A 26,678-nucleotide genomic window follows, 5' to 3' on the forward strand; every position below is an offset into this window, starting at 1 on the left:
TCCTGGCTTTGGGTTGGTGCAGCTCCGGCCATTGCAGCCATTTGGAGAGTGAACCAACGGAAGGAAGACCTCCCTCTCTCTCTCTCTCCTCTCATTCTGTGTAACTCTAGCTCTCAAATAAACAAAGAAAAAAGAAAAAGAAGAGAGACCTGAATCCAGGAGGTGTGCCATGTGATCTAGGGTGGGAGGATTCCAGCCAGAGAGAATGGCATGGGCAGAGGACCCGACGCCAGGGGCAGTGTTCAGTGAGAGATCATTGTGGCTGGAGCTAGATGGGGAGAATGGTAGGGGACAAAGTCAGAGGTAGCCAGGGGCGGGACAGGTAAAACAAGGCTGCCTTGGGGGAAGGCTTCCTGAGGTGTGGAGGGTCAGAGCACACAGAGTTGTGCTGGCTTTGCCCATCAGCTGTGTCCACCCCACGTGGAAATGGCGTTTGCTCTTCAGAGGCCCTGGAAGTGTTCTGTTGTTGGTTCCAGCAGCTGCCCTGTGGGCCTGACTTTCCCTTTACGTTTTTCCTTTTCTTTCTTGAAAGCGGGTTAGGCCACACCAGTGTCTCCTTTGAGTCCTCCTTCCCCTGCAGACCTTGTGTCTGTTTTCCTCCTGGTAGTGTCTACAGACAACACCCCGCGTCTTCTGTGTCTAATCAAACTCTTTATTTTTCTGTCTTTGTGACCCAGAAGGGCAGGCAGTCTGTTTCCTGGAGTCACGGCCTTTTTATAGCTAGAGGGAGCCTTGAGATAACCCATGGTCCACCCTCTGCCTGCAGGTCAGCCCAGTGAGGCCTAAAGTGGTAGATGGTATACAAAGACCGCACGTGTAGTAAGCAGCCGATCATCTACCACGCAACGTAGCGCTCTGCATTGCATGGCCGGTGTTCCAGAGAGGGTCCCGTCACTGGAGTCCCTGAAATGAGAGGCGTGGAGATGCCTGATCGAACGGCGCTGGGCGTGCAGCACGCTGCCTCCCCCGTGGCCCAGTGAAGACTGAGCTTTGCTCCTTACAGCTTCGTGTCTTCTTGTGCTGTGCTCTGAGATGGGTGCTTCACTTGGAATTGACTTGTCTTTTTTCTGTTTTTCTTTGTCTTCCAGAAGAAAAATTTGCCCAAGCGGTCTGTTTTTTGCTGGTAGACCTATATATATTAACCTACCAAGCTGAGAAGGCTTTGCATCTTCTTGCAGTCCTAGAAAAAATGATATCACAAGGCAACAATAATAAAAACGGGAAGAATGAGGTGAGTGTTCACAGTGATCAGAGTTAAAAATTTAAGTATGGTTAATGTTTGTGATTATGAAGTATTTTAAAAGCTTCATTGAGTTATAATTCACATACCATAAACTTCATCGTTTTAAACTGTGTAACTGAGTGTTTTCTTAGCATACTCACAGAGTTCACAGTCAGCACCGCCAAAACGTTTCCTCCTGCCCGAAAGCAACCGCGTCCCCGTTAGCACTCACTCCATGTATTTCTTCCTCCCTTCAGCTCCTGGTAGCAACTAATCTACTACTAGTAGTAGTAGTAGTAGTAGTAGTAGTAGTAACTTACCATGGTAACCATTTAAATTTTTTTTTTAAATTTATAACAGAGAGATCTGTCCTTCACTCACCCAGTGCCTGCACTAGCTAGGGCTGAGCCAGGCTAAAACCAGGAGCCTGCGCCCTCATCCGAGTCTCCCACATGGGTGGCGGGAGCCCAGGTACTTGAGCCATCACCTGTTGCCTGCCAAGTTGCTAGATTGGGAAGCCGAGCTAAGAATCAAACCAGGCAGTCCGGTGTGGGTGCAGGCATACCAAGTAGCATCTTAACCACTGCACCAAACACCCACCCTAATTTGTCAGTCTCTGGGGAGTTCCCGTTCTGGGTGTCTCACGGAGCTGGAATCATGGGACCTGTTGTGACTGGCTTCTCTCACATAGGATAATGCTTTCTGGTTCTTCCACATTGTATCGTGTCCCTGATTCTTTTTCAGGTACTTTGTCCGTTTTCAAGATGGACAGATAGGGACTGGCACTATGGGGTAGCAAGTAAAACGCCTGTGACACCAGCGTCCGTATAGGGCTGGTTCAAGACCCGGATGCTCCATTTCCAATCCAGCTCCGTGCGAATGGCCTAGGAAAGCAATGGCTTCAGATTAGTGCAGTCGTGGCGGCCTTTTGGGGGGTGAACCAACAGAAGGAAGACCTTTCTCTCTGTCTCTCTCACTGTCTAACTCTGCCTGTCAAAATAAATAAATAAATATCTCTCATTACCCTTTTCAACCTAACAAGTGTATCTGTGTAAGGAATTTCACTTGAATGTCTTAGCTTTATTTCTAAATGTTGTGTGGTAAAGTAATTTGTTTTTATATTAGGTAAAATATATCTGTTTTTATACTTTTAATGTCTGTTGACATACAGTTTAGTTCAGCCCGTGTTTATATACTCTGCTCAGCACTGGTGTGACAAAATTGAAAACATTGTAATTGTTGCCTTCAAGGATCTCAGGTCTGGGAGGTGGTAGATGAAGCAACATCTGCTTATGGCTAGGGAAGAAGAGGGTTAGGGAACGGGTCGTGTCGGCCTTGGAAGATGGTAGCAGTCTGACCACTCAGAAGAGAAGTGGCAGAGAATTCCACACGAAGGGTGTGAGCACTCTGTCGGTGAAGTGGGCAGAACCCGAGCACTGTAGTCGAGAGTAGTAGGGCTTGCTGTGGGCAGTGTGCGTGTGGGTCATAGCTTGAAGATCTTTGGACACTGAACTAGAAAGTTAGGGTTTGAGGGGCCGGCGTTGTGGCACAGCAGGTTAAGCTGCCACCTGCGACGCCGGCATCCCATGTGAGCACTGGTTCTGTTGAGTCCTGGCTGCTCCGTGTCAGTCCAGCTCCCTGCTCATGTGCCTGGGAAAGCATGAAAGACGGCAGAAGTGCCTGGGCCCCTGCACCCACACGGAGGACCCTGACGGTTCCAGGCTCCTGGCTTCGGCCTGGCCCAGCCCTGGCCGTTGTGGCCGTTTGGGGAGTGAACCAGTGGATGAAAGATACTTTTGAAGATACCTCTGTCTCTCCCTCTTTCTCTTTAACTCTGCCTTTCAAATAAATAAATCTTTTTTTTTTTCTTTTTTTAAATTAAGTTAGGATTTGATGTTGTTGGCAATGTTTATAGCACAGAGGTTTTTAAGTAGGTAGTAATAGGATCTGTTCTGGGTTTGTGAGAGGCAGGCTGAGTAATATCCATGTCTGTTAAAACTGAGCTCGTCAGTGTGCTCACCTGTGCACTGCTGACTGGTTCATCCTCACTCCAGGCTGTGGACCTGGACCTCTGGGAATGGGACTCAGGCCTCTGCGGTTTTAAGTGCTCTCCAGGTGATTTCAAGTGGCTCACTTGAAAATCACTGATTTACATGATGGTCAGAAATACTCAATTTCGGTTACTGTTGTTTTCCTCCTTGTAGACCGGTAACAATACCAGCAAAGATGGATCAAATCACAAAGCTGAGAGTGGAGCTATGATAGAAGCCGCGAAGTCAAAGATACATCAGGTAGTGTTGGTGCTGAAGGCGGGTCGTGTGTGCACGTTCTTTGCACTTAGCAACGGTGGGGTGGTGCTGTCGCCAGAGCTGGGCGTCATTCAAGGCATGTGTCTGTGCTTGGCTGTGAAGTGTTGGGATTTAGAAGCACATTAATTCTCCTAAATGCATTTCGCTTAAGGTAATGTAATTTCTTTTTAAATTATATGTATAGAAAAAGGTTGATGGAATCTTTGGAATTAGGTATAAATTTTATTCTACCATCTCTGTGGGTTTTTAGTGTATATTCCAACGCTGCATTCAAATAGAATATTTAAGATACTTTGACACTTGCTTCTGCAGCCACCTGGTGTAACTGTGTTGTGAACAGGTTGGGTCCAGTTCAGTAAGTACATAAATGGACTGTAGTTCTTACGGACTAAGAGCATCTTTTCTTTGGCAGTACAAAGTGAGAGCTTATATCCAGATGAAGTCCTTGAAGGCCTGCAAAAGGGAGATCAAGTCAGTCATGAACACAGCTGGAAATGTAAGTTTCTGCGGCCTTCCCTGCGTTCCGGTTTGTGGCTCCTGTTTAGACTGCACATGTCTGTCAGTTTTAAATGATCTTAGTCTGTTGTGTATACTCCCAGAAAAAAATTCATTACCGAGCTGAGAAGTACTGCTCATGCTGTGTCTATGTTCAGCTGTGCCTGCAGTTTAAATAATACACATTTAAACATTTATTTATTTGAGAAGCAGACAGAGACAGAGCTACCGCATGCAGGTTCACCCGCCAGATGCCCACAACAACTGGAGCTGGGTGGGCCAGTGCCATGAACCATCATGGCTGCCTCCCACGGTCTGCGCTGGCAGGAAGCTGAAGTCTGGAGCCGGAGCTGGCAATCAAGCCCAGGCACTCCACCTGTAAGGGATACGGATGTTTCATGTGCTAAGCAGAATGCCTGCTCCCTAATATGGTGGTTTTTTCAGCTAAAATTATAGAAAGCATTGCCCCTCTATATGTAGCTTTTGGTTTGTTTTGGGTTTTTTTATACTATTGAACCTCCTATCAAGGTACTTTCATTTTTTTAAAAGATGTATTTATTTATTTGAAAGAGTTACACAGAGAGAGAGGAGAGGCAGAGAGAGAGAGAAAGAGAGGTCTTCCATCTGCTGGTTCACTCCCCAGTTGGCCGCAACGGCTGGAGCTGTGCCAATCTGAAGCCAGGAGCCAGGAGCTTCTTCCGGGTCTCCCATGCAGGTGCAGGGACCCAAGGACTTGGGCCATCTTCTACTGCTTTCCCGGGCCACAGCAGAGAGCTGGATCAGAAGTGGAGCAGCCGGGTCTCGAACCGGCGCCCATATGGGATGCCGGCGCTTCAGGCCACAACATTAACCCACTGCACATAGCGCTGGCCCCACTACTTTCATTTTTTTAAGATTTATTTATTTATTTACTTGAGAGAGTTAAAGACAGAGAGGGAGAGACAAGAAAGGTCTTTCATCCACTGATTGACTCCTTAGATGGCTGCTAGGGCCGGAGGTGGGCTGATTGGGCCACCCAAGCACTTGGGCCATCTTCCATTGCTTTCCCAGGCCGTAGCAGAGAGCTTGGTCAGAAGAGGAGCAGCTGGGACTTGAACCAGCGCCCATATGGGATGCGGGCGCTGCAGCCGGTGGCCTTACCCGCTACACCACAGTGCCAGCCCCTGTATGTAGCTTTCAAAACTATTTTAAACAGCTGCTGAGTGTTCTGGGAATGGTTTCTTATAATTCACTCAAACATTTTACTAATATTAAATATAGTTATTTCAGAGTTTTTGGTGTTATACTCAAAACATTAATTAAAGGTTTAACAGTCAAATTGTAGCCTTAGCTTGACAATAACTTTGACTTGACTTGTACTAGAGTATTTGAAATGTAAGTCCTCCTTCCTTTGACCCCCTCCACCTGCTCTTGCATTGATGCTCAGTTTCTAAGATGATGTGGGGAGGGAGTGGAATCCTGAGCAGTCTTGCTTTCAGGAGCGTTAACTTGAGAAGGGTGAAGCTGGGAGGAGATGCAGCTAGGGATGTCGGGCAGGACCCAGGCGAGCCGCTGGCTCAGTACCCCAGTGGTGTCAGAACAACTGTGGCCTAGTGATAAGGCCGAGGAGAGAAAGGCCTAACTGGTCACGCTTGGAGGAGGCCAGAGTCACAGAGGAAGATGAAGATACTAATCCTCAGTATGATGTCAGACCCGAATCAGGGAGGTCCTCAGGCAGACATGCTGCCACCTAGAGTAGCCTCGATAACCCCGATCTCTTGGAGTAGTACTCGAGAGCGGGTGGGAGGCAGAGCCGAGGGCGCCCTGGGAGTTGGAGGGAAGCCTGTGCTGAGCTGAAGTGGTTAAATACTGAGACGGGTTCCGCGAGTCCTCTCGGATGGGTCCTGGGTCTCCGGGTGCTCTAGCGCTCTCAGCAGGTCCTGTTTTGAGGGTCCTCCGCTGTAGGGATTCTTAGCACTGCTGAATGGTGAGGCGTAATCCAAAACATGATCTCGAAACAGGATTGGCAGCGGCAGATCAGGCTTCCGTTAGAAAATTCCTCCATTCGTGGAATGACACTTTTTTGTTTCCTAGTCGGAAAAGTATTCAATTATTTAGGGTTCTATTTTTATTTTATTTTATTTTATTTTTTTAAGATTTATTTGAAAGAGTTACACAGAGAGAGAAGGAGAGACGGGGGTGGTGGTCTTCCATCTCTGGTTCACTCCCCAATTGGCCACAACGGCTGGATCTGAGCCAATCCGAAGCCGGGAACCAAGAGCCTCCTCTGGGTCTCCCACACTTTACAGGGGTCCAAGGACTTGGGCCATCCTCCGTTGCTTTCCCAGGCCTTAGCAGAGAGCTGGATCAGAAGAGGAGCAGCTGGGACTCGAACCAGCACCCATATGTGATGCCAACACTTCAGGCCAGGGCTTTAACCTGCAGTACCACAGCGCTGCCCCTCAGTTATTAGGGTTCTAAGTAGGGGAGCTTACCAGACCCTACCAAACACTGAGATGAAAGAGCCAGTTTATGCTTTCACATTGGCTTCTGGTGGGCGCTGTTATATTTGAAGACAGTTTAATGTCCTCAGGCTGTAATCTTGGACAATGTATGTTACTTTTTTTTTTTTTTAACAGGTTTCAGTTTTTTTAGATTGTGAGAGCATTGAGGAATTTGGACTGTAGTGTTTGTGGCCACGACTTAACCGACTCCTTTATCCTCCCAAGCAGTTCCAGTGCCGCGGGACGGAGTTGTGATCTCGCATTCGACACCTGAAACCAAGTAATAAACAACTCCCGTGTTTCCTTTGCAGTCGGCACCCTCTCTCTTTCTTAAAAGCAATTTCGAGTACTTGCGGGGCAATTACCGGAAAGCTGTGAAGCTCCTAAACAGTTCCAACATCGCCGAGCACCCAGGATTCATGAAAACAGGTAAAGAAAATTGGTGAAACGTCATTATTTTTTTTTCCTGGTTCTTTTATACATTATTCTTTGGAGTTTGTTTTTTGGGTTTTTTGTTTCTTAGTGTTTTCCTGGACCGCTCTTCAGTGAATTATGCCTATCTTGAAATAAAATTTTTTAATATTTCCGCTGCAGAAATATTAAAATATGTTGGTGTTTCAGTTGATGACCCCTTCCTTAAGAAGCCACCTCACTTCTTTCTCTTTTCTTAGCCTCTTTCATCTTCTTTGTAATTTTTATTTGCTTATTTGAAAGAGAGTATAAGAGTTGGCTCTGCTGGCTTTCCCCTCAAGGGGGCTGAGTGGAGTGGAGGCTGGAGCTAGGACCAGGGAAGGGAATTGAGATCTCCCACGTGGGCACCAGGGACCCGATTTCTTGAGCCGTCGCTGCGGCCTCCCAGGGTCTGTCTTAGGAAGCCGAAGTTCAGAGTTGGAGGCAGGCGTCAGCCTGGGCCCTCTGAGGTGTGATGTGACTGACGGGGATTCCCAGTTGGCGTCCTAACCACTAGACACATCCCCCACCACTCATTTTGTATTTTTAATACTAGCTTAGAAATTATATCAAGGGCATGAGGTCCTTGGGCTCTGTGAAGTGAGACTTTTTTTTAAAGATTGATTTATTTATTTGAAAGGCAGAGAGAAATCTTCCATCTTCCGGTTCACTCCCGGTGTGGCCTCAACAGGCTGGAACTGAGCCTGTCTGAAGCCAGGAGCTTCTTCCAGGTCTGCCACATGGGTGCAGGGACCCAAGGACTTGGGCCATCCTCCATTGCTTTCCTAGGCATGTTAACAAGGACCTGGATCCAAAGTAGAGTACCCAGGACTCAAACCGGTGCCCATATGAGATGCTGGCATAGCAGACGGTGGCTTTACCCACTACGCCACATCAGCCCAGAAGTGAGACCTTTTAAGCAACTGAGATAATGTTTTTACACTTTTGCTTTTCTCCCATAAAAGCAATGAGTAATGTGATTCTTTAGACTATTAACTATATTTAAAATATTTCTTTTCTTTTTTTTTTTTTTTTGACAGGCAGAGTTAGAAAGAGAGAGAGAGACAAAAAGGTCTTCCTTCCATTGGTTCACCCCCCAAATGGCCGCTACAGCTGGCGCAGTGCGCCAATCCGAAGCCAGGAGCCAGGCACTTCCTCCTGGTCTCCTATGCGGGTGCAGGGCCCAAGGACCTGGGCCATCCTCCACTGCACTCCCGACCGGGACTAGAACTGCGGCTCACTAGGCTAATCCTCCGCCTTGTGGCGCCGGCACACCAGGTTCTAGTCCCGGTCGGGGCGCTGGATTCTGTCTCGGTTACCCCTCTTCCAGGCCAGCTCTCTGCTGTGGCAGGGAGTGCAGTGGAGGATGGCCCAAGTACTTGGGCCCTGCACCGCATGGGAGACCAGGAGAAGCACCTGGCTCCTGCCATCGGATCAGTGCGGTGCGCCGGCTGCCGCGGCCGGCAGCAGTGGCCATTGGAGGGTGAACCAACGGCAAAAAGGAAGACCTTTCTCTCTGTCTCTTCTCTCACACTATCCACTGTCTGTCAAAAGACACACACACACACACACACACACAAAACCAAAAAAAAAAAGAAAGAAAAAGAAAAGAAAGGCAAAATGACAGAGCGAGACAGAAAAAGCAATCATCCGTCCACTGGTGCAGCAGCCAGGACTGGGCCAGGCTGAAGCCAGGAGCCCAGAACTGCATTAAGGTCTAAAATATTGCTATAAAAGTAGGAAGATAATTGTTGTATTTATTCTTGCCTCTGTTTAGAAAGTCTTAATAAATTGCTTAATAATAATGTTAACATGAAAGATAAAAATTGTGGCTGCCATTTAGGTCTATATTACTACTATGAGAAGAGAGAAGGGAAATAAGGTGTTTAAAAAGTGAGGGTGGGCAGGCATATTGGACAGCAGTTAAGACGCCACTTGGGTGGCCCACATCCCGTATCGGAGTGCCTGGGTTTGAGCCCTACTCAGCTTTGTGCTAGCACACATCGTGGGAGGCAGCAGGTGGTGGCTCACGTAATTGGGTGGCTGCCCCCTGTGTAGAACCACATGGAGTTCCAGGCTCCTCGCTTCAACCTCACCCAACCCCAGTTGTTTTGAGCATTTGGAAAGTAAACCAGCAGAATGTCCAAAAAAAATAAAGAAATGAGGGTAAACTACTCAGAATGTTTTGGGATTGGCTTTGGCAGATTAATCCGCCCATGTAATACCAGCATCCCAAATGAGCACTGGTTCAAGTCCCAGCTGCTTCACTTCCATTCCAGCTCCCTGCAAATGCTCCTGGGAAAGCAGTATAAAATGGCCTGAGTGCTTGGGCACACAGGGCCACCCGTGTGCCAGCCCTGGATAGAGCTCCTGTCTCCTGGCTTCATCTTTGCCCTTCCTTGGCCATTGCAGCCCCTGGGGAGTGAACCAGCAGCTAGAAGTCTTTGTGTATCTCTTGTTCTCTCTGTCACACTGTAAAGAGCAGAGAACAAGATCGTCCATCCTCTAGTTCCCTCCCCAAAAGCCCTTGTCAGCAACGAGCTGGGCCAGGTTGAAACCAGGAGCCTGGAACCTTGTCTGTTCTCTGGGGTGGGTGGCTGGGACCTGGGTCGCGGAGCTCCTGCTCCCTCCCAGGGTGTGTACCGGCAGGAAGTAGGAGCTGGAAGCAGGGTGAGGCAGGTGTGGGTGTGCCTGTGCCTTGCAGGTTCCGATACACACAGCAGAGCACACGCAGGCAAACCTGCCCTCATGCACCTTCCAGCTCACTGGAGTCGTGGAAGGTGGAGGAAGGCGGTTTGTTTCCTGTAGTTTTCTCATGGGCATTCTTTTTGTTGTAAGTACCCATTTCTAGTTCTGCCGAATTTTAAATTTTGATGCTTAGACTGTCCTAGTGTCCCCTCAGAAGCCCTCTGACACTGAAAACAAAGGGATCTCTCAAACTGAAAGGTGCTGTGCTTTGAGAGGGCTTTGGCCCAGGGCTGCCTTCAGGCAGGTTTCTGTGGCACCGTCAGTCTCTAAAGTGCAACCAGGAGCAGAGACCGTGGCTGACCAGTGCTGGACAGCATAAAATACGGGGTCCCGGGTAACGCCGCCACCTGCAGTGCTGGCATCCCAACTGGGCGAGGTTGGTGACCCAGCTGCTCCGCTTCCGATCCAGCTCCCTGCTAATGGCTGGAGAAAACAGTGGAAGATGCCCAAGTGTTTGGGCCCTGACACCCATTTGGAAGACCTCGGATGAAGCTCCTGAATTTGGCCTAACTCAGCCCTGGCTGCTGCACCCATCTGGAGAGTGAACCAGTGCATGGAACACCTCTCTCTTCCTCTCTCCCTCTGTAACTCTTTCAAATAAAAAAAAAAAAATCTTTTTAAAAAGTGAAGTAGTAGGGAAAAGTTTATATAGTTATGTATTTTATATAATGCTATTTTTCAGTTACTGGATTTGAAATGTAATTTGTTTCCCATGTATGGACGTTTCTTGCTGCTGACAAAATGTTTATTAGGCAAGATGTGGAAAAGGTTTCCTTCAGTCGTCCACAGTGCAGTAACCCAGCAGCACCGCCTTGAAACGTTATAATGTGTTTCTAAGCTTAGTGTATCTCTTTAATATATTGTTATTTGTTCGTCAAAAATATATCAGAAGAGGGGCCAACGTTGTGGCACAGTGTTTAAACTGCCACCTACAACATTGAGATCTCGGATGAGAACTGGTTCAAGTCTCAGCTGCTCCATTTCCAATCCGGCTCCCTGCTAATGCGCCTGGGAAAGCAGTGGAAGACGGCTGGAGTGTTTGGGCCCTGCTACCACATGGGAGATCCAAATCCAGTTCCTAGCTCTTGACTGGCCTGGCCCAGCCACAGCAATTGCAGCCATTTGGAAAGTAAACCAGTGGATGGAGGATTCATTCTCTCTCTCTCGATCTCTCTCTGTCTCCTCTCTCTAACTCTGCCTTTCAAATAAATAAATAAACTTTTAAAAGAACATATGGGCCGGCGCCGCGGCTCACTAGGCTAATCCTCCGCCTTGCGGCACCGGCACACTGGGTTCTAGTCCCGGTCGGGGCGCCGGATTCTGTCCCGCTTGCCCCTCTTCCAGACCAGCACTCTGCTGTGGCCAGGGAGTGCAGTGGAGGATGGCCCAAGTGCTTGGCCCTGCACCCCATGGGAGACCAGGAGAAGCACCTGGCTCCTGCCATCAGATCAGCGCGGTGCACCGGCCGCGGCGGCCACTGGAGGGTGAACCAACGGCAAAGGAAGACCTTTCTCTCTGTCTCTCTCTCTCACTATCCACTCTGCCTGTCAAAAAATTAAAAAAAAAAAAAAAAAAAAGAGCATATGTATGTATACACACATGTATGCATATATAGAAAGAAAGGGTTGGTATTCTGGTATAGGGGGTTGAGCCTCCAGTGTCGCATGTCAAGAGTACCAGTTTGAGTCCCAGCTGATCCAGGTCCATGCCTGGGAAAACAGTGGAAGGTGGCCCAAGCCCTGGGGCTCCTGCTACCCATGCGGGAAACCCCAATGGAGTTCCTGGCTCCTCACGTCACCTGGCCCAGCATAGCTGTTGTGGCCATTTAGGAAGTGAACTGCCTTTCCAATAAACAAGTCTTTAAATATGTATGTATAAATAAATCTCCATATTTAAATATGCATTACATATAATCTCAGTAGAACCTTTTGTTTTTAGTATTAAGCAATGAATACCCTGCTTATTAACTGTCATTCTAGTCATTTGATATCATTGAAGAAAAGATATGGACTGTGAAGTAAAGTAGCCATTTAGAAAAAGAAAACGAAAACTTGGATTCCTGTCATTACACCAGAGTAAAATCCAGGAAGATGAAGGAAGGGTTAAAATAAGAAGAAAAAAGTGAAAAAGAAAACCTGTATGAATAGTTTAATTTTGTGCTAGGGAAGGTTTGACTAAACATTCATTATCCAAAATCCAAATACCACAGAATTTAGAAAAGATTACTGCATTTGACCACATAACAATGTTAAACTTTTTTCTGATTAAAAACATAAACACACATAGACATACTGAACCAAGTCACAAAACAGATGATAAACGTCGTGGGCAGGGATATTTGAAACAGATGTCACAGAAGGTTTCTCTAACATAAAGCCGAGTGGTGACCATTAGGGAAACGCCTGTACCACAGGAAGCAGCGGCGTACAGGCTGAGAGGCATCGGATGCCTGATAAACAAGGGTACAGCGATGTTTTCAGACCTCTGGATTCGAGTAACAGTGGAAGCTGAGGAGTAGCAGGCAAGAGCAGTATTTTGTGTACTTTGTTCTGTGCATTCTTGGTGTTCTTCCTGTAGTGTGTTTTGGGAGTAGGATTTTGAGGCAGAGGTTAGGGCGCCGCTTAGGATGTCTTCGTGCTACCCTGGCTGTGTGGGCTCGAGTCCCAGCTCCCCTCTGACCCAGCTTCCTGCTGATGCTCACCTGGGAGGCGGCAGGTGATGGCCCAGGTGCTTGGGTCCCTGCCACCCATGTGGGAGACCCAGATTGAATTCCAGGTTCCTGACGTCAGCCTGGCCAGCCATTTGGGAAGTGAATCAGCAGATAGATAGGAGACCTTGGTGTGTGTCGGTGTCTGTCTGTCTGTCTGTCTCTCTCTCTCGCTTTCTCTCTGCCCCCCATGTCTCTTACTGTCTGCCTTTCAGATTTTACATACACACGGGCTGTTTTCAGATGTATTTGTTCATTATTTCCAGTTTCTACGTAGTATTTCACTGTACGGGTGCAATTATTAAAAAGTAGACACCAGTGAGAGAGAGAAGAGCTCTCATCTGCTGGCTCACCTCCCAGATGCTCACAATAGCCAGGCTGGGCCAGGCTGAAGCGGGGACTCAGTCCCTGTCCACAGGGTTCAAGTACTTGGACCATCACCTGCTGCCACTGGAGTCAGCAGTGGAGCCAGGACGCAGGCCCAGACACTCCAATATTACGCAGGTGTCCAAGCAGCATTTTGAACTGCTAGGCCAAAGCACACCTCTTTTATTACCTTTATTGTATTTTTAAAATTTATTTACTTATTTGAAAGAGTTACAGAGAGAGGGAAAGATATTCCATCCATTGGTTCACTCCCTACGTGGCCTCAACTGTTGGGGCTGGTGCTGGGACTGGGCCAGGCAGCAGCCAGGAGCCAGGAGGTTCTTCTGGATCTCCCACGTGGGTACAGCACTTGGGCCATCTTCTTGCTGCTTTCCCAGGCGCTTTAACAGGAGGCTGGATCAGAAGCTGAGCACCTGGGACTTGAACTGGCACCCAGATGGGATGCCGACACTGCAGATGGCAGCCTAACCCGCTGTGCCACAGCACTGGTCCCTTTTACCTTTCCTAGTAGAGGTTCTCTTTGAAAAGGAGTTTAAGGTTGTTTGAGAGCGTCCTGAGCTTCAGCTGCCTCGTGAACTGTGCAAGGACAGAGTGGGCCTGCACTGCACGCTGCGTTGCCTCCTCCTGCTGAGCCAGATTCTCCCATGACGGATCCAAACCCTGACATTCCCATGAACGGTTTCATTTGTGTTTTTCTTAGGTGAATGCCTGAGGTGTATGTTCTGGAACAATCTGGGTTGCATCCACTTTGCCATGAGCAAGCACAATCTGGGGATTTTCTACTTTAAGAAGGCCCTGCAGGAGAATGATAACGTCTGTGCACAGCTCAGTGCAGGCAGCGCTGACCCGGGTGAGTGCACACGGGGGCGGGTGGTTGTTACTACCTGTGCACAGCCCAGTGCAGGCAGCGCTGACCTGGGTGAGTGCACACGGGGGTTGTTACTACCTGTGCACAGCTCAGTGCAAGCAGAGCTGACCCGGGTGAGTGCACACGGGGCCGGGGGGTTGTTACTACCTGTGCACAGCTCAGTGCAGGCAGCGCTGACCCGGGTGAGTGCACACGGGGCAGGGGGTTGTTACTACCTGTGCACAGCTCAGTGCAGGCAGCGCTGACCCGGGTGAGTGCACACGGGGCGGGGGGTTGTTACTACCTGTGCACAGCTCAGTGCAAGCAGAGCTGACCCGGGTGAGTGCACACGGGGCCGGGGGGTTGTTACTACCTGTGCACAGCTCAGTGCAGGCAGCGCTGACCCGGGTGAGTGCACACGGGGCAGGGGGTTGTTACTAGCTGTGCACAGCCCAGTGCAGGCAGCGCTGACCCGGGTGAGTGCACACGGGGCGGGGGGTTGTTACTACCTGTGCACAGCCCAGTGCAGGCAGCGCTGACCCGGGTGAGTGCACATGGGGGCAGGGGGTAGTTGTTACTACCTGTGCACAGCCCAGTGCAGGCAGCGCTGACCCGGGTGAGTGCACACGGGGGGTTGTTACTACCTGTGCACAGCTCAGTGCAGGCAGCGCTGACCTGGGTGAGTGCACACGGGGGGTTGTTACTACCTGTGCTCAGCCCAGTGCAGGCAGCGCTGACCCAGGTGAGTGCACACGGGGGCAGGGGGGTTGTTACTACCTGTGCACAGCCCAGTGCAGGCAGCGCTGACCCGGGTGAGTGTACACGGGGGCGGGGGGTTGTTACTAGCTGTGCACAGCCCAGTGCAGGCAGCGCTGACCCGGGTGAGTGCACACGGGGGTTGTTACTAGCTGTGCACAGCCCAGTGCAGGCAGCGCTGACCCGGGTGAGTGCACACGGGGGGTTGTTGTTACTAGCTGTGCACAGCCCAGTGCAGGCAGCGCTGACCCGGGTGAGTGCACACGGGGGGTTGTTGTTACTAGCTGTGCACAGCCCAGTGCAGGCAGCGCTGACCCAGGTGAGTGCACACGGGGGCGGGGGGTTGTTGTTACTACTTGGAGGAGAGCATGGTTTTTTTTTAAAGAGTAATTTACTTTTCGAATGGCAGTTAGAGGAAGAAAGAAATAATCCGTCTGCTGGTCCACCCCCCAAATAGCCACAGCAGTCGGAGCCAGGAGCATCCTAGTTTCCCTTGAGGGGGCAGGGCCCAAGCGCCTGGCCGTCTTCCACTGCTTTCCCAGGAGCATTAGCAGGGATCCAGATCTGAAGTGGGGCAGCTGGGACTCAGCCAGCGTTCATGGGGGACGCCAGCACTGCAGGCAGCGGCTTAACCTGCTGAGCCACAGCGCTGGGACACTGACAGTGAAAAGCATGACTTAAAGAGCAAGAATGCTCTGGTCAAGACACAGCATGTGGCCCTGCGTACGGCTAACGATGATCCCGACTTCTAGAAGGTGCTGTTGCTTTGAATAGCGAGGCATTAGGAGTAATTTTGAATTGTTAAAAATTTAGCTAGATTCTATTTTTCATGGATTTGAAAATCAGTAATTACTAAAGGTAGTGTTGTAAATCAGAATATTTGATTCAAAATTAAGTGTCCTTTTTCCATTAATTTATTTAGAAAGCACAGAGATCTTCCATTTTCTGATTCGTTCCCCAAATGTCTGCAACAGTCCGAGCTTGGCCATTCTGAAGCCAGCAGCCCGGGACTCTGTCCAGGTCTCCCCCATGGATGGCAGGGACCCAGCTGCTGAGCCATCCCCTGCTGCCTCCCAGGGTGCAGATTAGAGGAAGCCGTATCAGAGGTGGAGCCAGGACTGAAACTTGGTCTCTCTGATATGAGATGCGGGTGTCCCGAGGGGCATCTTAACTGCTGCACCAAATAGCTGCCCAAAAACTTAAAGACCAAATTAGTTTTATTGTAGCTTCTTTGCAGAGTTTACCTTGGGTACCACTGGCAATGTCTGATACTCTTTAAGCAAACTCCTAAAGTTTACTCTTTTTTTTTAAATTATTTATTTGGAAGGCAAAGCTGGAGATAGAGCCTTAGAGAGATCAATCTTGAATTCTCTGGTTCACTCCCTACATGGCTGCAACATGTAGACCTGGGTTAGGCCCAAGCCAGGAACTCTAATGGGGTCTCCCACATGGGTGGCAGGAGCCCAGGCACTTGAGCCACCCTTCACTGCCTTCCCAAGCACATTAGCAGGAATCAGAAGTGGAGCAGCCGGGACTCATCTGCCCTCTGATACGGGATGCGAGCGTCAGAAACTGCAGCCCAGCCCCCGCCTTACGGCACCGGCCTCTGAAGTTTATTTTGATATTCACTCACATTTGGTGGATCCTTGATCTGAAATGTTTAAAGTCAATCATGTTTTTAAGAAGTAAAAACCTACCAAATTAAAGAAACAGATGCTTTAAATCATGGTGATGTCAGGTTGTAGTGAGGGTGTCCTCTCTCACTCCTGTCGTGCGGGAAGGTGCTGTCAGGTGGTAGTGAGGGTGTCCTCTCAGCTCCTGTCGTGTGGGAAGGTGACGTCAGGTTGCCGTGAGGGTGTCCTCTCAGCTCCTGTCGTGTGGGAAGGTGATGTCAGGTTGCCGTGAGGGTGTCCTCTCTCACTCCTGTCGTGGGGGAAGGTGACATCAGGTTGTAGTGAGGGTGTCCTCTCACTCCTGTCATGGGGGAAGGTGACATCAGGTTATAGTGAGGGTGTCCTCTCTCAGCTCCTGTCATGGGGGAGGGTGATGTCAGGTTGTTGTGAGGGTGTCCTCTCAGCTCCTGTCATGGGGGAGGGTGATGTCAGGTTGTAGTGAGGGTATCCTCTCTCACTCCTGTTGTGGGGGAGGGTGACGTCCGGTTGTAGTGAGGGTGTCCTCTCTCACTCCTGTTGTGGGGGAAGGTGACATCCGGTTGTAGTGAGGGTGTCCTCTCTCAGCTCCTGTCGTGGGGGAAAGTGACATCAGGTTGTCGTGAGGGTGTCCTCTCTCACTCTTGTCGTGCAGGAAGGTGACGTCAGGCAGTGAGGGTGTCCCCTCTCGCTCCTGTCATGGGGGAAAGTGACGTCAGGTTGTAGTGAGGGTGTCCTCTCTCACTCCTGTTGTGGGGGAAGGTGACGTCCAGTTGTGGTGAGGGTGTCCTCTCTCAGATCCTGTCGCGGGGGAAAGTGACGTCAGGTTGTAGTGAGGGTGTCCTCTCTCACTCCTGTCGTGTGGGAAGGTGACATCAGGCAGTGAGGGTGTCCTCTCAGCTCCTGTCATGGGGGAAAGTGACGTCAGGTTGTAGTGAGGGTGTCCTCTCTCACTCCTGTTGTGGGGGAAGGTGACGTCCAGTTGTGGTGAGGGTGTCCTCTCTCAGATCCTGTCGCGGGGGAAAGTGACGTCAGGTTGTAGTGAGGGTGTCCTCTCTCACTCCTGTTGTGCGGGAAGGTGACGTCAGGCAGTGAGGGTGTCCTCTCAGCTCCTGTCATGGGGGAAAGTGACGTCAGGTTGTAGTGAGGGTGTCCTCTCACTCCTGTCGTGCGGGAAGGTGACGTCAGGCAGTGAGGGTGTCCTCTCAGCTCCTGTCATGGGGGAAAGTGACGTCAGGTTGTCGTGAGGGTGTCCTCTCACTCCTGTCGTGCGGGAAGGTGACGTCAGGCAGTGAGGGTGTCCTCTCAGCTCCTGTCCCTGCCTTCCTCTAGTGTTGTTGTCTGTGGGCTGGCAATGAGAAAGCACAAGTGGGATGGCTGGGGAGGATTTGTGTTGCTGAGGGTGGGGCCCGCTCTGGTTGGTGAGAGCTGGTACTGCTCATAGCGGGGTCACTGAGACCCGGCGTGGGAGTGTAAAGTTCTTACAGGAACGCATGGTTTCCGTGTAGCTGTTAGTTTATACCTAATGTATTCTCGTCTAACTTTTGTTGCTAGGCAGAAAATTTTCCGGAAGACCCATGTGCACGTTGCTGACCAACAAGAGGTACGAGTTGCTGTACAACTGTGGGATCCAGCTTCTCCACATTGGAAGGCCGCTTGCTGCCTTTGAGTGTCTGATTGAGGCTGTCCAGGTTTATCACGCAAATCCACGCCTGTGGCTTCGGCTGGCTGAGTGCTGCATTGCTGCCAATAAGGGGGTGAGTGCTGTTTGGTTATCTCTTCTCCCATTCTTGTTCCGTGGAAAGCAGAAAATAAGTGGGAATATAGAAAACCTCATTCCACTTTTAACTCTCCGGGAGTTTATAAAGATAACCTCCCGTTCTTTAAGTTGAGGAAAATCTTAGTTCAAAAGCCATTTGTTCACGTTTTGATTCTAGGTGAGTGGCAAGATGTGTGGCGCTCAGTCTCTAGACACCATGGAGAGTTAAGACCCGAGAGAGTCTTGCTGGTGGAACGTTGACTGTCAGTTGCTGGGCAGCAGGATGATGTGTGTGAACCAGGTGATATTCAGAGACGTATGACTAACGCAGTGGAGGCTTAGCCTGCTACGCCACAGTGCTGGCCCCAGATTTATACTTTATAGAAATAAAAGGATATCTAGAAATTGCTTTTACATTTTAATCCATTCGTGAATTTAGGTTGGGACCTGTCGTATAGTTACTGGAAACCAGGAAGTTACTTCCTCCTGGGACTGGAGAAATACAGGAAAATTTAATATTTTCTTTTTTTATTTATTTATTTATTTATTTGACAGGCAGAGTGGACAGTGAGAGAGAGAGACAGAGAGAAAGGTCTTCCTTTGCCGTTGGTTCACCCTCCAATGGCCGCCGCGGCCAGCATGCTGCGGCCGACACACCACGCTGATCCGATGGCAGGAGCCAGGTGCTTTTCCTGGTCTCCCATGGGGTCCAGGGCCCAAGCACCTGGGCCATCCTCCACTGCACTCCCTGGCCACAGCAGAGAGCTGGCCTGGAAGAGGGGCAACCGGGACAGAATCTGGCGCCCCGACTGGAACTAGAACCCAGTGTGCTGGCGCCGCAAGGCGGAGGATTAGCCTAGTGAGCCACGGCACCAGCCAATATTTTCTTTTAAAATTATTACTTATATGGGGCCGGCGCTGTGGTGCAGTGGGTTAACTCCCTGGCCTGAAGTACCGGCATCCCTTATGGGCACCAGTTCGAGACCCGACTACTCCACTTTCAATCCAGGTCTCTGCCATGGCCTGGGAAAGCAGTAGAAGATGGCCCAAGTCCTTGGGCCCCTGCACCTGCGTGGGAGACCCGGAGGAGGCTCCTGGCTCCTGGCTTCAGATCGGCACAGCTCCGGCCGTTGCAGCCAATTGGGGAGTGAACCATCGAATGGAAGACCTCTCTCTCTGCCTCTGCCTCTGCCTCTCCCTCTGCCTCTTCTCTCTCTCTGTGTAACTCTGACTTTCAAATAAATAAATAAATCTTTTTAAAAATATTCTTATTTAATTTAGAAGACAGAGACAGGCTGACATCTCCCATCCAGTTGCTCACTCTACCATGGCTAGGCGGAGCCAGGCTGAAGCAAGGAGCTGGGAACTGAATCCAGGTGTCCTGCGTGGTGGCAGGGACCCCGTTACTTGAACCATCAGCTGCTGCCTCCCAGGGTGTGCAGGAGTAGGAAGCTGGATCCAGAGCAGAGCCCAGACTCGAATCAGACACTCCTGAGGTCGGAAGTAGGTGTCCTAAACAACATCTGAACGGCTTCACCAAGTGTCCACCTCGGTACTTAAATTACTTAATTTTAGAAACAGTACTTTCAGGGTTGTCTATAGATTCCGCTGGACTTCAAATGTAGCCCCCATTTTCTGCTAGGAGACTCTGTGTTTGAAATTTTTAAAAAATGGTAAAGATTGGTTTCTGTGTGTTTGGATAACAGAACACCCACATCTGTGCTGCTGGTAGGAAGCTGGACATGACTGTCTGTCTGTGGGCATTAACTCCTACAAAAGATTTAAGGTGACCTAAAAACAGTAAAAACACTCTCAAATACATTTGAACAAAATCCCAATAGAAGAAATGGTAAACTCCAGATAAAATTCTATAAAATGTATTTTATTTAGTCAGGGCAGGACAGATGTTGAACAAAGCACTTGCCCTCAGAATTAAATTCATTTTTAATTTAAGAAACCAGCGTGATTCTAAGTTGTTGATTTCAGGGGTCATTTTGTCAGTGTGATGCGTGTTGTTTGAGCCGTTTCTTGGCAGGAACTGGGCTCGTGGTTAGCAGAGCGGTGTGTAATGTATGAGAAAAGATCTGCTAAGCAACACAGACCCTGCATTTTAATTATTGTGATCCTGTTACATCAAAACAGATCTGGCGCACATCCTGGCTGTTGGGGACTGGGTGTGTGGTTTATTGTGAGTTTCTGTTTGCTTCCGTCATGGGCCAGTTTGTTTTCACGCATTGCATCCTCAGATCCCGCCATCTAGATCGGTGTGCGTGGCCTCACCCGTCAGGAACGAGAGCACGATTGATCCTTGTGAGTGTGGCACCACGCAGGTCCTGCTGGTCCTGGTTCAGAGCGTTCAGCTTTCTTACTTTGTTTAGTGCAGCTTGTCTACCTCCTCTGCATAAAGTTAGTCCCAGTCAGCAAAGTTTCATTATATTTTTTTGCATTTGTGTAGTATGTTTTTTAAATGAATATACAAGTAAGTCCTTATTTTTAAAGTAATATATAAGTACAACTACAGTAAAATTATATTAGAGACTAATAACTAACAGTATAAAAACATTTGTTTTGGGGCCAATGCTGTGGCATATCCGGTTAAGCCACCACCTACTGCGCTGGCATCCCATATGGACACTGGTTTGAGTCCCGGCTGCTCCACTTCCTACCCAGCTCCCTGCTAATGTACCTGGGAAAAACAGCAGAGGACGGCCCAGGTGCCTAGGCCTTCCACCCACATTGGAGACCTGGAAGAAGCTCCTGGCTCCTGCCTTCAGCCTGGCCCAGCCCTGGCCGTTTCTGCCATTTGGAGTTAACCAGCAGATGGAAGACCTCCTCTCTCTTTCTACCTCTCTCTGTGTGACTTTGCCTTTCAAATAAATAAAACAGATCTTTAAAAAAAAAATTATCTTTAGAGAAAAGTTCTTGGCAGGGCAGGGTTTATTTCTGCAAATACATATATTGATTGGCTCCAGGTTGTTCCTGACATGAGAATTTGGACGTCTTTTTAAGTTGATAGGTGACATTCCACCTGCAGGGAAATTAGAGACTTGCAGTGAAGGGAGAAGAGGAGTGAAACTGGCACTGTCAGGCCCAGTGCGAATGCATTCTAATAGAACGTCCTGAAATATGTGTAAATGGCTCTCTGTGTCCAGTTTAATGCTTTCTTTCTGATTTTAAGATTTGTGCATTTTAATTTCCTAGAAGTCAGGAATTGTGCTCATATAATTTTAGCATATAGCTTGTTGGAGTTTATAATTGCTGACAATTTAATTAAATTTAATTAATACTTTGGTGTAAGAAGAAAAGGTCTTTGTCTCTAGAGAGTGGAACTGCGTCACGGTTTATACTGTGTTGTGTGTCTCCTTTTCCTTGCTCTGGTGGCGGAGTGCCTGTAACGTGCTGCCGTGGTAGTGGGAACGCGGACTTTCTAGGTGCATACGTGGGTCATTCGTGAATTGGCTTCTTTCCTTAGAATTTCCTCAGATCTCGTAGAAACAGCAGTGTAGCACATAATTACAAATATTCAACCTATGTACTATTTCCTCTGATACTAAATTTTCTTCCTTTACCACCAAAAAAAAAAAATCCACACAGATGGATCTTATGAGCTCTCTTAAACTTAGAGTAATTATGAAAGGTATTGGGTCATTTTTCCATGTCACGTTTTACAATTACCTTAAATTTCTTGGAAATTATTTGTATTTTGTAGACTTCTGAACAAGAAACTAAAGGTCTTCCAAGCAAAAAAGGAATTGTTCAGTCTATTGTTGGTCAAGGCTATCATCGTAAAATAGTCCTGGCATCACAGTCCATACAGAACACTGTATATAAGTAAGTATCTTGCAAAGAGAAAGTGTGTGTATTTACTGTTTCATGTGTTACCTGTGTATAAAAGTGAGGAAGTACTTCGTAGCTAGATTTCATTGCTTCTTCATGGAGCAGACCCTCATCCCTGGACGCAGAGTAAATGTCATCTGACACACTGTGATTAGGGCTTATTACATCCCTGGATGCCGGCATTGCCCACGCCCTAAGAAACCCTGGTCTGCTCAGTGCCATTACCCGAAATGTCCAGAAGAGGGCATCTGGATGCCTTTTAGGATTGCACCGACGCTTTTCACTTAGGTTTTTTCTCCTATTCCCCAGGATTCAAAATAACTGCAGAGGGTAGTGCTTGGTGCAGCAGGGAAAGCGCTGCGTGGGACGCCTGCATCCCATGTCAGTGCCCGTGCAAGGCCTGGGGACTCCCCTTCTGATCCCGCTTCCTGCCCGCACCTGCACAGGCAGCAGGTGATGGCCCAAGTGCTTGCGTCCCTGCCGCCCATGTGGGAGACCAGGGTGGAGTTCCTGGCTGCTGGCTTTGGCTTAGCCATCCTTTGCTATTGTGGGCATTTTGGGGAGTGAACTGGAGGATGGAAGATCTCCATATCTTTTTCTCTCGCTCTTGTGTTCCAAATAAATAAACCTTTTTTAACAATAAGAAAATTGTCCATTCCTGGGCCAGGCCCTCTGAGACAGTTACACCCTCTCTTGGGATGCCCACATCCCGTATTGGAGTGCCTGGACTGAGCCCCACCTCTGCTTCGGACGCAGCTTCCTGCACCCTTGGAGGCAGCAGTGGGTCCCTACGACCCATGTGAAAGCCCCACCTGTATAAGTTTGGTTTCCCCCAGGCCTGGCTGTTGTGGGCATTTGGGGAGTGAACCCACGAATGGAAGACCTGTTCCCACCCCCCAAGCCCCCGCCCACCACCTCCCTTTGTTATACTTTCTAATACAGAAGTAAACGTTTTTTTCAAATTGTATTTGAGGTGTATGAATTGCACATACGCAGACTGAGGAACATCGTGCTGCCTCCCACCCACCCTCCCTGCCACCCGCAATCCCACCCTTCTCCCTCTCCTAGTCCCAGTCGGGTTTTTACTTGGATCTATTTTCAATTAGCTTTATACACATATGATTAACCCTACACTAAATAAAGAGTTTAACGCATAATATAAAGTAGGGGCCGGTGCTGTGGCGTAGTGGGTAAAGCTGCCGCCTGCAGTGCCAGCATCCTGTATGGGTACCAGTTCAAGTCCCAACCACTCCACTTCCAGTCCAGCTCTCTACAATGGCCTGGGAAAGCAGTAGAGGATGGCCCAAGTCCTTGGGCCCCTGCACTCGCATAGGAGACCCAGAAGAAGCTCCTGGCTCCTGGCTTCAGATTGGCACAGCTCCGGCCGTTGTAGCCATCTGGGGAGTGAACCAGCACATAGAAGACTGACATCTCTCTCTCTCTCTCTCTCTCTCTCTCTGCAGCTCCTTCTCTCTCTGTGTAACTCTTTCAAATAAAATAAATCTTAAAAAAAAAAATAATATGAAGAAAAACACTATTCCTCAATAGTCCAGACAAAGGCTGTTAAAAATCTTCCCATTTCAAAATGTCCATTTCACTCCTATAGATTACCTTCTAGGTACTCGGTTAGTTACACAGACCAGGGAGAACATATGGTATTTGCACCCATTCTGTTGCAGGTGACAGGATTTCATTTATTTTACCACTGTGTAGTATTCCATAGTGTACATATACCATAATTTCTTTATCCAGTCTTCAGTTGATGGACATCTGGGTTGATTCCATATCCTTGCTAGTGTGAATTGAGCTGCAATAAATGTGGGAGTACAGATCACTGTTTAATATGCTGATTAGGGTACTGTTTCCCCACCCCACATCCTTGCCAGCACTTGTTGTTTCTTTCTTTTTTTTTTTTTTTTTTGAAGATTTATTTATTTATTTGAAAGTCAGAGTTACACAGAGAGAAGAGAGGCAGAGAGAGAGAGGTCTTCCCAATTGGCCGCAATGGCCAGAGCTGCACTGATCCGACGCCAGGAGCCAGGAGCTTCCTTCGGGTTTCCCACATGGTTGCAGAGGCCCAAGCACTTGGGCCATCTTCCACTGCAATCCCAGGCCACAGCAGAGGGCTGGATCGGATGTGGAGCAGCCGGGTCTCGAACCGGCGTCCATATGGGATGCTGGCACTTCAGGCCAGGGCATTAACCCACTGTGCCACAGTGCCGGCCCCTGTTGTCTTGATTTCTGTTTGAGAACTATTCTAGCTGGAGTGAGGTGAAACCTCATTGTGGTTTTGATTTGCAATTCCCTGACAGCTAGTGATCCTGAGCAGTTTTTCATGTATCTGTTGGCCATTTGAATTTCCTATCTTAAAAAATGCCTGTTCAAGTCCTTTGTCCATTTCTGAACTGTATTGTTTGTTTTATTGTTAGTGAGTTTCTTGAGCTCTTTATAGATTCTGGATATTAACCCTTTATCAGTTGTATAATTTGCAGATATATTCTCCCAGTCTGTCAGTTGCCTCTCCCAATGTTCTCTAATAACTTGATGGTATCAAGTCGTAGATTTAGGTCTCTGATCCTTTTGAGTGCATTTCTGTGTAAGGTGTGAGGTAGGGGTCTTGCCTCATACGTCTGCATGTGGAGATCCAGCTTTCCCAGCACCGTTTGTTGAAGAGACCGTACGTACTTGCTCCAGGGATTGATTTTAGTTCCTTTGTCACAGATAAGGTGGTTGTAGATGCGTGGATTGACTTCTGGAGTTTCTGTTTTGTTCCATTGGTCTACACATCTGTTTTTGTGCCAGTACCAAGCTGTTTTCATTATAACTACCCTATAGTCTGTCTTGAAGTCTGGTATTGTGATGCCTCTGGATTTGCGGGTTTGTTTTTGTTGTTGTTGTTTGTGTTTTTTGTTTTTTTTTCTCAAGATTTTTATTTGAGAGGCCGAGTTACAGAGAGAGAGAGAGGGCTTCAATCGCTGGTTCACAGCACCGACCCTCAGCTTTGTTTTTGTTGTGTAAGATTGCTTTAGCTGTCAGGGTCTCCATATGAATTTTAGCATCATTTTTTCTAGCTTTGAGAAGAATGTCATTGGTATTTTGATTGGGACCGCATCTAATCTATAAATTGCTTTCAGGACATTTTGATGATATTCTTCCAATCTATGAACTTGGAAAATTTTTCCATTTTTTGTGTATGTCTCCTATTTTTTTGTTTAGTGTTTTCATTGTAGAGATCTTTGACAGTCTTGGTTAAATTTATTCCAAGGCGTTTTTGTTTTTGTTGTTGTTTTTTGTAGCTGTTGTGAATGGGCTTGATCTTAGAAGTTCTTCGCAGCCGTGGCATTGTCTGTGGATGTTTGTGTATTAATTTTATATCCTTTGCCAAACTCTTTGATGAGTTCCAGTAGTCTCTAGTGTAGTCTTCTGGATCCCCTGTATATAGAATCATGTTGGGCTGGTGCTATGTGAACTGAGCCTCCACCTACAGCACCAGCATCCCACATGGGTGCCAGTCTGAGTCCCTGCGGCTCCTCTTCCGATCCAGCTTTTTGCTATGGCCTGGGAAAGCTTGGGCCCCTGCACCTGCATGTAAGACCCAGAGGAAGCTCCTGACTCCTGGCTTCAGATCAGTCCAGCTCTGGCCTTTGCGCCATTTAGGGAGTGAACCAGCAGGTGGAAGACCTTTCTATCTGTCTCTCCCCTCCCTCTGTCTATAACTCTGCTTCTCAAATAAATAAATAAAATCTTTCTTTAAAATATTTATTTATTTATTTGAAAGAATTACACAGAGAGAGGAGAGGCAGAGAGAGAGAGAGAGGTCTTCCATCCAATAGTTCACTCCCCAGATGGCCACAATGGCTGGAGCTGTGCTGATCCGAAGCCAGGAGCCAGGAGCTTCTTCCGGGTCTCCCATGCGGGTGCAGGGGCCCAAAGACTTGGGCCATCTTCTGCTGCTTCAGGCCAGGGCATTAACCCGCTGAGCCACAGCACCGGCCCCAAATAAATAAAATCTTAAAAAAAAAATCATGTCATCTGCAAATAGGGATAGTGTGACTTCTCCTTTCCAATTTGTATCCCTTTCATTTCTCTTTCTTGCCGAATGGCTCTGGCTAAAACTTCCAGGACTGTATTGAATAGCAGTGGTGAGAGTGGGCATCCCTGCCTGGTTCCTGAACTTAGTGGGAATGCTTCCAGCTTTTCCCCATTCCGTGCTGAGGAACAGTGTTTATTTTTTTTGTTGTTCATACTGTATGTTGAACTATTTACTGCTTTTCTTTTTTTTTCTTATTCCAAGAAGAAAAATTTTCACTGCGATTTAAAAGTTTTTCCAGGTGTAGATGTTTGGCCTAATGGCAACACCAGTTAAAAAGACCACACCCCATATTATGTGCCTGGTTCAGGTCCTGCCTTTACTCTGAGTTCCAGTTTCCTGGGAGGCATCAGATGATGGTTCAAACGTGTGGGTTCCCACTTAATCATGTGGATGGCTTGGATTGGGTTCCTGGCTTCCTCCTGGCCCAGTTCTGGCTTTTTGGGAACTTGTCTCTGTGTCTCTTGGTGGGGGGGGGGCCTGCCTCTAAGCAATAAATAATTAAAAAGTAAAACAGAAAACATTTTTCCAAGTTTAAATAGTATTTAGCATATAATATTTTGGTCTTAATTTAGTTCATTCATAATACAGTATTTTATAAAATACTATCTGATGACATAGTATCATTATCTTACAATTTCAAAGTTGTCATTACTTTCCAAAATTTTTGGGGGGATCCAGCGCTGTGGCGCAGTGTTGAAGCCACGGCCTGCAGCGTCCACATCCTATATGGGCGCCAGTTTGAGTCCCGGCTGATCCACTTCCGATCCAGCTCTCTGCTGTGGCCTGGGAAAGCAGTAGGGGGTAGCCCAAGTGCTCAGGCCCCTGCACCCACTTGGGGGACTTGGAAGAAGCTCCTGGCTTTTGACTTCGGCCTGGCCCAGCCCCAGTTGTTGGATGCCCATAGGGGATGCCGGCATTGCAGGTGGCGGCCTTACC

At 48.3% G+C, this 26,678-nt stretch overlaps 1 protein-coding gene across 13 annotated transcripts in view; it reads left to right on the forward strand.

Annotated features, from left to right (window-relative positions):
- The window catches only part of CNOT10 (CCR4-NOT transcription complex subunit 10), an 83,083-nt gene that overhangs the window by 34,072 nt on the left and 22,333 nt on the right, over nucleotides 1–26,678 (forward strand). For all 13 annotated transcript variants that reach the window (XM_008266104.4, XM_070072906.1, XM_070072907.1 and 10 more), the window contains 7 exons: nucleotides 1,089–1,231; nucleotides 3,427–3,513; nucleotides 3,944–4,027; nucleotides 6,821–6,938; nucleotides 13,502–13,651; nucleotides 17,608–17,810; nucleotides 21,522–21,643. In XM_008266104.4, coding sequence (XP_008264326.3) covers nucleotides 1,089–1,231; nucleotides 3,427–3,513; nucleotides 3,944–4,027; nucleotides 6,821–6,938; nucleotides 13,502–13,651; nucleotides 17,608–17,810; nucleotides 21,522–21,643 — 907 coding nt within the window. The remainder of the gene's footprint in view (nucleotides 1–1,088; nucleotides 1,232–3,426; nucleotides 3,514–3,943; nucleotides 4,028–6,820; nucleotides 6,939–13,501; nucleotides 13,652–17,607; nucleotides 17,811–21,521; nucleotides 21,644–26,678) is intronic.

The sequence above is a fragment of the Oryctolagus cuniculus genome, chromosome 4 (assembly GCF_964237555.1).
Source record: "Oryctolagus cuniculus chromosome 4, mOryCun1.1, whole genome shotgun sequence".
Taxonomy (NCBI): domain Eukaryota; kingdom Metazoa; phylum Chordata; class Mammalia; order Lagomorpha; family Leporidae; genus Oryctolagus; species Oryctolagus cuniculus.